Source organism: Patella vulgata, chromosome 3, assembly GCF_932274485.2.
Source record: "Patella vulgata chromosome 3, xgPatVulg1.2, whole genome shotgun sequence".
Lineage (NCBI taxonomy): Eukaryota > Metazoa > Mollusca > Gastropoda > Patellidae > Patella > Patella vulgata.
In genome coordinates this window covers 58,035,522-58,047,051 of record NC_065881.2, presented here as the reverse complement: position 1 = coordinate 58,047,051, position 11,530 = coordinate 58,035,522, and the positions used below count along the sequence as shown (strand labels likewise).

At 36.2% G+C, this 11,530-nt stretch overlaps 1 protein-coding gene across 2 annotated transcripts; it reads right to left on the bottom strand.

Moving 5' to 3' along the window:
• Positions 1–255: 255 nt before the first annotated feature.
• LOC126816550 (uncharacterized) lies at positions 256–10,088 on the bottom strand. 2 transcript variants are annotated; one of them, XM_050543206.2, is made up of 5 exons: positions 9,999–10,088; positions 6,584–7,294; positions 3,254–3,922; positions 2,458–2,577; positions 256–1,252 (listed from the first exon to the last, which is right to left on the bottom strand). In XM_050543206.2, the coding sequence occupies exons 1-5, from the start codon at positions 10,027–10,029 to the stop codon at positions 1,200–1,202; spliced, it is 1,584 nt and encodes a 527-aa protein (XP_050399163.1). In that variant the 5' UTR covers positions 10,030–10,088; the 3' UTR covers positions 256–1,199. The 2 variants fall into 2 exon arrangements, with proteins under 2 accessions (XP_050399163.1, XP_050399162.1); XM_050543205.2 differs by having other exon boundaries at positions 256–2,577.
• Positions 10,089–11,530: the final 1,442 nt, after the last annotated feature.

The window sequence follows — 11,530 nt, the reverse complement described above, 5'->3', positions numbered from 1 at the left end:
ACCACATTCCGCACGTCATCGAAACAATGTTTTCCAGCTTCCAGCATGACAACGCCCGTGCCTACACCGCCCGAGTTACTCAGGACTTTCTACAGCAGAACGGTGTCAACGTTATGCACTGGCCAGTCCTTAGTCCGGACTTAAACCCGATTGAACATCTTTGGGATGAAATTCTGAGGAGACTTAATAACATCGTACCGAGGCCTAACCCAGCCGATAGATAGCGACCAACTTATGCCTCGATAAGCCTGTGTGCCATCCCTCGATATGCAGCACCATGAGTCTTTAGTCAGACGTGGAGAGAGGACACGTACTAAAACCGGTCGCCACATCTTACATACGACCCATGCATCTTTTCTTACTACATATTTCTGTAGCCTTGTGATCGTCTAGAATTTGTCTCTAACTGTCTTTGCTTCTCCTTCACGTTGTGTGTTTGCTTCTTACTGGTTTAAGACGTTTGTCTTCTCAGTTATAACAATGCAACAGTTCGTTTTTACATTTTATATAGCATAGCCGAATACAGGTATACGAGCATAATAGATAACAATACTAGCTAAAACGATTTCTCCACCCTAGCCAGCCTCGCGGCTGTCTAGGAACTCAGATGGAACCTCTCTGGAATCTAATGGAAGTCTGATTTAAAAGTTTACTATGATTTTTTTTATAGAGCTCATGCATATCACGCACAATCAAGTATGATCATGACCCTGAACCTGTGCAATTAACGATATGATTGGTTAAATTAAGCCAAAAGATGCAATGGTAAATTTCCATGCACGTGATATCTCGTGGTATTTTATTGACACATACAGACAGATATGTTTTGGTTCTGTAACTCTGTTTATGTGTCAACTGTCACTTACTCACTAAGTTGATTTTAATACAATTCTACATATATGTGAATTTAATAACTGTCCACCAAAGATATTAATTAATGAAATATACTGCTCCCATTAATTTCAAGAGCAAAAATTCTAGCAATATTATTACAGATACCCCCCCCCCCCAATTACCCTTATATTTACGGGATGGGGGGGAGAGAATAGTATGGGCACATTATCAGGTCGCTAAATTGTAAATTGAAGGCGAGCGCCCTAGCACAGTTTTTTGTTTTGTTATCCTTGTAATAGTAATGAACAGTTTTTGGTAATCATTTCCCAGCTGCTTTATGTTTTGAACTGAATCTTCCAGGCAAGTTAAATAGGCTTCTTTTTATTGAATCGAAAACCCAGTAAAACATGTGCTTCACCTATGAAATAGATAGCCATTAAAGATAATTAGAAAATCTTTAATACAGAACCACTTCATTCATTTTTAAAAAATGTAGATTGATTTTAGATAAGCTTTATGTTTGTTTTCTCCTCAGCATACTATTCAAAATCATTGTTCATAAGACAGGCCATTAAAATGATTGTTTATACGTAGATATTGTCAGAACGTTCTATTCAAAGCAAAATAGATATCTACGAAGAGATAGATACATTAATCTTTTGATATGATACATATAATCTCAATAGTTTTGTCAACAAATAACGAAGTTCATTTAATAAAAACAATTGTGATACTTTATGACAGAAATAATCATAGCCACAATCTTAGTTTTTTAAGCCGATCTCACACATTGCAATTTGCCGTGACATACCGCATTCTATTTGTGTATAGATTATCGTGTATACGTAAAATTCGTAACTTATCGATCAACATGACCATGGTAAACGTGACCGTATGTGTTATTAAAGGGTGCCTACAAGATATATTTTAGTGAATATCTTTGTTAAAGCAAGGGTTAAAGACTGATGCTATCTAAAGCTCTGTGGTGCGTTTTTGAAAAAAAAACCTTTCCGGTTACATGTGAGATTGGTCGCTTTACCCAAATTCAACGCTGTGCAACTGCTTGAATAAGCATTATTGTATATTTTCCGAAATTATAATGGTCGAGATTATCATGACACGTTTACTTTTACTGTTAAGAAAATGTAGTGATCATTTCAGAACGTCTGGTTATTTTTGAGTTACGATTTTCAGATAAGGTCCGAAGTATAAAGGCTATATTGCCTATATCGTCACAATAAGCCCACGTTTATTATGTGTGAAAATATGCAACTGCCCCCATTAATTCTACTTAACTTTAAACACTGTCAGTTTTGGGCGCTTTTGATGCTGCGATTTAACAACAGCTAGCTAGCCGTGAAAAATTTTTAAAAAAAAAGTTTTGTAGTAATTTCCACCCAGTCAACCAAATTAATGCCGCGGCTGCTTAAATTCAAGCCCAGATTTATGGAAATTATTATATTCACATGCGAATCTGCTATTCAAGGGTGTAACCAAGTGTGTAATAATTCGTTCTCGGAGACAAAATTAATCCATTCTTCACGAACACGTCATAATGAACACAGGTACGGTCGGTCCCATAGGAATAAGACCTACAATAAGGCGTTTCGAGGCACTCCTTACCACAAAATGTTAGAGATTTACTGGTAAAACTACGCAGATGACGGGCAAAAGCTGGTGGTTGATGGTTAGCGGACACAATTGCCTGCTTCGAAACTCTTTTTTTGGCATTCGTGAATTCGACTACAATAGAAATAACAAAATATTTAACTGGCCACATAGTCAGAATAAAAACGTCAAGGGATTTTATTAAGATTTTATCCAGGACCCAATCTGATTAAAATACAGATCTATATTTCGTTTCGTTTTTTTTATACATTCGATGGCCTACACTACATGAAGATCTGGCCGGTCAGACATTTGATTAACCAATCAGCATTAGTGCTATTAGTGGATTCCCCACAGTTCAGTGCAAAGCACGCCTAAACCTCGCTGTAAGAGACCGTTTCATTGGCTAATACCTCACACTATTCAGAACACGTCAATGATAACAACTCTTCCAGATCCTAGTGTAGTAAAGACAAGTAAAACGAAATTTTGAACTATAAAAACGCAACGAAATAGGATCTGTGTTTTAATCAGATTGTATAGGACCGTGCTTGATGTACATAAAACGGAGATAATGCCGGTCCTTTCTCATTTATAGGAGCTACTGCACAACAAGGGCTTAAATTGTTTCAATGGCATTTAGTAACTGAAATGGAATATACAGGTCACAACAAGACATGGTTGTTCGATTATTATTCAAAAAGTCCATTGCAATCTTTTTCGAAAAGGCTTCCTGTATAAATTTAAGTAGCGGTAGTTGTCATAAATAAATCTTAAATCTTTTCATTCGTTATATCAAAATCATATTTACCTGTAATATTATTTTCATACTGGGATTTACAGCTGGTGTTTAACATGTCCAACAAAACAGGAATTGGACGAATAAATTCGAACAGAACCATACATCTCAACGCACCCTTGAATCCTTCCTGTTCCATTGACATCACACCTAATACAACATCCATATTCACCGCTGGACTTGGCTCAGGCATTTGTTGGCAAGTAGCTTGATCACTGACCTTAAGCCAACTATCACCAATGAGAACAAAGTGCGTGGTGTTCATACTTCTTTGAATTACCACAATATACCACTGAAGTGGATTTAGGGCCACATCTACTGTCACCGTGGCACATGGCGTGGTCCGCCTATGATCGAACTGAGATAAATAGAGATTTCCATTTTGAACATTCAACAAGAATCCGTGGAGGCTACTTTTTGCATAAATAATGTCACCATCGTTGTATATGTCAAGCAATATGAACACCGCCAGGCTGAATTCGCCCCCAAGGAGCATGGTTTGGGGAACTGATGTGGATATAGAAGACAGAAACGATCCATCAAAAGCCATAGCGTTGTTTGGTAGATCTAATGGTCCTGGTAGACATCGTGGTGGATTTAGTGAATTATAGGTTGGCACTATATTCGTCTTGACCTCAAAGCCCTGCATCTTATCATCTAAGGGCCAAACAAGAGATGGGGCTGAAAATAATAATACACGTTATATGCGTATCGATCTATCTTCTAATGTATGATGCACAGTAATAAAGATGCATTATTTAAGAGCTAAATCTGCGTATTGCAGGTCTTTATTTTGGCTTCAAAAGTTATATAAAATATATGTAGACATTTATTCAAATGACAAGCCTATTATCAACTCTCTTGAACATCGTATGGCCGAGATTTAAACCGATTAAAATATGATTTAATTTAAAAATGGTGAAACGAGGCTAAGACTCAAATAACAAGTTCCATTGTTACGATAATAAAGAATCTATGCCACATCTTGTCAAATTAAAATGAACTTTTCAAAATATTCATTTCTCATTATCTATTTTTGAACAAGTATAGCAAGAATGGCCAGTGCCCTGTTCCACAAACTAAAATAGATTTTAACTAAAATCAAAATGAAATTTTAAATTTTATGCGTTTCACGAAGATCGATTATAACTTAAAATTGCATGCGCCCGCGCTGTGCACATTTCTGGTGCGGGCACTTAGGGTGTAAGCAAATACTCATCTGAACTGAAAACTGTTGACAGGTTGAACTAACGGTTACAATATCAATGGGGAGAGTTTCATACGTTGTAGCAATGTTTGCACATGGTCATTCAGTCCTAGAGAGATGATATAAATGAGTATTATTTGTTTCGAAATGTATCGTTGGGCTTGCCTTGAACTTGCATGCTACTTCCCTGACCTTGGGGTTTGATTTACTCACGGGTTTCAATGTAAATAATGCGCACTGATAAACTGAATCGCTTGAATTTCGTAGTTTTATGGTATTTTGGATAAAAGAAACTTATCGAGAATTGTCAAAAACGTATGATTTTTTTTTTTTTGACTTCGAATTTTGTCTAATGGTTTGGATTGTTCGTACTTGGTTTTATTTTATTTGTGAATTAAACGACTAAACTAGGCTGTAAATTATTGTTGAATTTTAAAAGTATTTAAATGTTCTAATGCCAGAATGTCAGCCCCATCTAGATGATAGACCCTTTCAATGATACTTTAAAAATGACTCTCTTACTCAATTCAAATGATTTTTCCTCCAAGATAAAATACCTTCTCTGATTTATGTTGTGTTATTAACGTAAGCCGTCTTTAAGAAATAATAATAAATTTATGATATTAAAATTTAATTTCAAATAGGCCTAAAACATTTTTCAATAAACACATTTGAGATTATTGATTTATCTTTTACAAATCATCATAACCCCAAAACCATATGAGTAAATATTTTGCAGATAGCATGTCTAGTAATATTATAGGCCTTTAGGCCTTCTACCACCAAGATATTGACCATTTTAAACGATTGTTGTTGTTGGGTTTTTTTTTGTCTGTTTAGTTAAATCATATGGTAATGTATACAAAACAGTAACAAAGTGTTTTGTTTACTGGGTTTCTAATTAGGGGCGTCAATTAAACGTTTAAATTACCGTAAAATAAACCAAACGGGTGGACCGTAGCTGTATTTCTCATGCTACGGAAAGAAATTGAATAAAAATTGTTTTTGTGAATGGTGGTATATTTTAAAATTATGTGACCGGGCCCTTGCCAATATTATCATTATTCCAAATATATATATATGTCGCAATAGATCTAACAACGTACCCTAATCAATGTTTTTTAATGTCGTGATTTTAAGTTAGGAGTGGGTGACGGCTGTCCCAAGTTAAAATTGATTTTAGTTATAATTGTTCCTAAAATGGTTTTATGAAACGCCACTATTTAAAGTTAAGATAAAATTTTAACTTAATATATTATTTTAGTGGATTTTATCTAAAATGCTTACAATCGTTTTGTGAAACTCGTTTAATGTCCAAGATTCGCACTAACTTTTCAAACTATTTCTCGGTGATACTTTAGTACCTGTCTTCTTTTCCCCTAAAAACATAAATCGTCAACAGAAAGAAATGTTCACTTCGCCGGATAGGTAAGGATTGTTGGACAAAGGGAGGGAAGCCCTGACCTCGGTTGATCTAATAATAGTATCCGAATTTGTTTTGAACGTCACGGTAAGTATAATAGCTCGTCTTTCTTTGTTTCTGTATAGAAATATGCTTCTGTAGCCTCATTTTGGTCATTTCTGGTACACAGACACTAGACAAGGGGGGAATTCTTTCGATCTCGAATAACCAGTTTTTTTGACAGCTGACAAGACCGAAAAAAATGGCTCTATGCGTTTTCTTTGTTTTGTGGGACGAAGATCTCATATTATTGTTTATAAACTATACTGACAGGGGCGGCAAAGTCTATTCATTGCTAATTCATGATATTTTGTCCAATGTTTTACAAATCGCACTACTTATTAAACGAATACGTCACGATTCGAAATAACTTTTTTTGCAAACCAAGGAAAACGATGACAAAGTTTTACTCAACCGATTTTAACAAACTTGGCGTTAAATTGAAGCTTACATTCGGAGGAACATTTCTATGGGACAAATTGTGTTTATATGAAATAAGATTTCATTGAGCCTCAATATATCATGCCTTCAGAGAGGCCGGAATTAACATATCTTTAACATAAGGTAACTTTATACACTATTAATATTTTGAGGACCTAAGCTGCCATTTATAGTTTTTTGTTTTTTTTTAATTATATAGTGATATTATCAAAACTCATCAAAACATATTTACCTGTTGTTGGCGGGGTAACAATTGAATTGCAGATAGAAGCATAATAAGTTGGGTCTATGTCTTCGTCAATATCAAACATAGAAGCACATGACAATTGCCCAATATAACCATATGCAGTATCTGTTTGATGACCACCAAACCGAACAGTTCCAGGTACACTTAATGACCTCCCTGATATCGAATCGATCTGGTGGTTATGCTCCCAATCAAAGTAAATACCAGCCCGTCCACTGGTAAATGAGTGTACAAATGTTCCCAGAAAAACGGAGCTAGTTTTATAATCATTCGGACATGATTCGGTGAAGATAGCACCGTCTCCGAATTTCACAGTAAATTTTAAGTCTTTGTAGTTTCCTTCCAGAATTATTTCTGTTATTTTGGACTGCTCGTTGTTTGTGGATTTGTAGTGAAAAAACACACTTCTAGGTCTGGTATCATATTTAGCTTGAATATATAAACTTATAGCTACTGATTGAAAGTTGTGATCTGCAGTTATGGGAACATCAATGAAATAAGTTCCATCAAATACCAAAGTACTTTGTTCGATCAGGTTAGGGTTACCATTCTGCTGAACTGGTATATTCTCAACTTGGTCGTGATTTAAACTATACGTATACGTGTTAGTCTCAATTCCTCTAAATACTCCATTCAAAGGCCACGTGTATTTTGGAGACGCCGATACGGAACCTCCGTTACTGCATCCAACCAATCCTTAGAACAAAAATATTTTCAAAATTTATAGACGTATATACAAAGAGTTTTGATTTGGTATAATATTCAAATGCCACACTTAAACCCTGATCAATCTACAACTTTAAAGAAGAATATGACGTGCGTTATAATATTATATAACGGTTTGAAAGCGATAAAATAAAGGTTTTGCTTAAAAAAAAATTATCGAAAAAGTAGAAAGCTTTTCTTGTTCTGGCCAGTATAAAGTCATTGCTTGTACATACAATTTTGTATTATGTTATTGTTAAACATTATTCGCTCACCACTTGACCAGCAGTTCGCGCGAGCTATGTTCTTTCGATGCAAGGTGTGGGGATGGCCGAATGGTTAGCACGTGCGTGCTGTATCATAAAGCCTGTCATTGAGTCAGCTGGCGTGGTTTCGAATCCCCGGTTGTACGTGACAAGGAGTAGGGTCGCCTGTCCAACCTCGTGGGTTTTCTCCGGGTCCTCCGGTTTCCTCCCACTCCTAAAGACCCCTACGCGCAAGCGAATTATTGAAATAAAATTAAACCATATGTTAGTCCCGAAATGACCTAGTTTGTGTCGAGTGGACGTTAAACCCCATTTCTCTCTCTCTCTCCATGCAAGGCCCAAGGCTTAAAATAACTCCCACTCTCAAGTTTTAAATGTGTGTTTGGGCGGGGCCGGGGGAATCTCGCGGTCGCATTTCTTAATTTTTAATTTTATTTATATTCCATGATGTGCTATTATTATCAGGCATTGAATGCGCATTTTTAAAATACATAAACCAGGTCTCCTTCCCCTTGTCCTTAATTTTCATCACATAATAGCAAGTCTCAGTTAATCAATAGTTTAGCATATCTAATACCTTGTATTTAGCAAGCATCTGCCATAAAAGACACATTAATCACAAGTACTAGTTAAGGCAGAAACTAACTATTTGACTATATAAGGCGAATGGGGTAACATGAGTGTACGCAACTGTTTTCTAATCCTACTTATAAATAAACAAGCCAACAGTTAGGCTGGTGCCCCCCGCTGAAATCCCCAGATAAATAGGCGACACATATTAATTAACTGCACATTTATCTTTTTCAAAAGTATCGAGCAATCAAACTGATTATCCATATTTAGTCAAAGCATAAAATGTTCATGATCAAACCAAGTCGGTGATTCGTCACTCTCTATCAGTTAGAATCAAAGTTATCTTGTCCCAAAGCATCGACCAATGAAATTGCTTAGCTCTGCTTAGGTTTAGCAGGAAATGTTAATCATTGAATTCAGTCAAGACATTCACTTCATGAACATCTACATCAAGTTTAAACATTCTACCTCAATTATAAGAAGCAGAGTTGTTATGTTACAAAGTCTTAACATAAAAATGGTTATCGCTACTCAGCCTAAGCATAAAATTCTCATCATCGAACTTAGTCATCGCTCTCACCCAATCATTAGCCCAGTATAGGAGCAGAACAGTAGGACATTAAACCCCATATCATTTCATTTCAATTAGACTCACACAATTAGAACCAAAGTTATTGTGTTCCAAAGCAACAACCAATCAAATTGCTTATCTCTGCTTATCCTTAGTGGAAAGTGTGCATGATCGAACTCTGTCAAGGCATCACACACTTACACCAATATTGAACCCAATTAGAAGGAAATGAAATGGGGTTTAGCGTCATACTATACTGCTCCGACTGGACTAATGAAGACGGACATACGCCATACAGTGTGCTATGAGGGAAATTTTGCCTGGACAGCGACGCTACGGCTTACTCTTCTATCAAATTCCAACTGCCAAGGGACCTTTAGCGTGCACGTCAATGTGTACACGAAACCTTGGTTTTTCGTCCAAACCGCACGACTATCCGTTCTTCCTTGCCAGACCCTCGGTCCTGCACCACTGACAAGGAGGAACAGCTTCTTAAAATCCCGATGACCTTTCTCGGCATCGAACTTTGGTAAGGTATTCAGGGGCGTGTGCAGAAAAATAAGGGCGGGGCTGACCCGTTGTGGCTGAACGCAGAGCATCAAGTGGGGTATGGGGTCCTCTCCCAGAAAATTTTGGAAATTTGAAGTCGATTTCCTTGCATCTGAGACTATACGCGAAGTTTCATCACTATCACTCAATTAGAATCAAAGATGTCAAGCTCCAAAGTCTCGACCAATCACATCGCTCAGCTTACCCTCAGCCGAAAATACTCATTATCGAATTTAATCAAGGTATTGATGTGATAAAGATATACACCAAGTTTCATCACATTGAACATTCTAGTTCATTTAGAATTGTGTCACAAAAAATGTGACGGACAGATAGACGGACGGACAGGCTAACAGACCCATTTTAATAGTCCCCTGATTTCTTCGAAAGACGGGGGACAATAACCATTGTCTGAATAGGCTACCGTGAAAACTATACTTGTTCCCGAAAACTCTGTCGAGCCGTATCAAAGTAAGTTCTTTTGGCAATACACAGATTTTAACGCCCAGGTGGGCTCAGCAATTAAATTGGTTGATGCATTGTAAGCTGTTTGGTTGGATTTGAGTCTACAAATGCCGTTATTTTAGAAGATGCTTAACACATTTTTGAACAACGTATTGATGTAACAATCAATATGTAGAAATAGCTTTTACAGGGTGTGTAACATACAATTTTAAAAACAAATACTTAAAATAAGAAAACAAACATTAAGATAAGATTGATATATGATACCTACCAAGAAATATTAATAAAGTCTGTGTAAACATTTTGTTGAAATTTCAATATGCTGAGATTTGCTTGTTGATGACTGATCGCGACTGTTGTTTTACTCTGAAATGAAATAAGGAAGTGTTGAATGACACAAAAATCAATCTTGTTGCTGGAATACAGAAATAAACTGTCCAATAAGCTGTTCATAGGCTGAAGTTCAGCTAGTTTAGCAGTAAACAGTTGTCCAGTAAAATTCGACAAGGATTCAACAGGGCGGTTCCTGTGTGTGTGTGTGAATTATCATACGCAAAAATTGAATAGAGATATTTTAAAATGAAAACTGCTGTGCACTATGCAATATATATGGCCATCTAGGAACAATCAATTTTGTGTACTGTGGTCAAAATGTCAATTATACATAATTTTGCTGTAGACAAAAACGCTCTTGTCAATTCTTGTAGGTAATTAATAGGGCGAGCTCTTAAAATTCCCAACACACACACAATAACCGAACAGGTATGATATGACTAACTGGAATTATAATTTCAAGACAATTCCCATTGGATTTCTGAGCGGTTTCGGGGTCAGTTTGAAATCTATACGATAATCGCTAACGCTGCAATATACGTCCAAATTCCCGCTTTCGTTGATATGATACTGTTTAAAATGAAGAGAGCGAAATATGAAATAGCTGCAATATATATGACAATAGGCAACGATGGCAAGGCGTTGGGTTTGTTTTGCCAAATTTAGAGATTAAATATCAACAATAAAGTGGGTGTGACATGCACAAAAAATTAATAGTTGGTGTCTTTACGGTATAAAGAATAAATATGCAAAGTTCCAAGATCATCCATTCAGAATTGGAACCTGTAGATGATAATACAAATATAACTATAGGTACCACCCTGTTATTGAAATAACTGATATGCTGAATTTGAACAAAATCTGTTAAGGACAAGGTAAAGTGACAAAAATTGTCACAACACCTGAAATGGAGGGGGGTCCTGAAAAATCATTCACAACACCGTAAGTGCCTTTCTTTGGTGTCTAGACGTGCTTGAGATGATATTGAACAATAAAAAATGGATGAGAATCAAAAATAATGACTTTGGAAAATATGAAGCAAATATAACATTCAGCACTGCGCAACTACAGGATAAACAACTCAACATGGGAAATCACAAAGTCTCACATAGATACCTGCATGTATACACTACAGCCATCAAGACATCAATTTTGAAAACTATCTTTGTTTTAGCACACCACGTCCATATAATTAAACTTTTATTTTTCAAATATCCTCCATTTTTTTCCAAGTGACTACTTTCAGACTTTTTGTATGGTGTACCATCATAAACATCATTTGGATTAAATGTTTCAGGTCTGTATGGAATATTGTAAATACTGCATCACAATTTCCTTGAAACAGCTTTTAGTTTTCAGCAATTTTTTTATAATGAATACACATTGTTGTCGTTTGTATTACTTCTTAATTCACCCCTTGAAACTTTGTGCCCGGAAGCATAAAGATGCACTGACAATTAAAGATTGAAC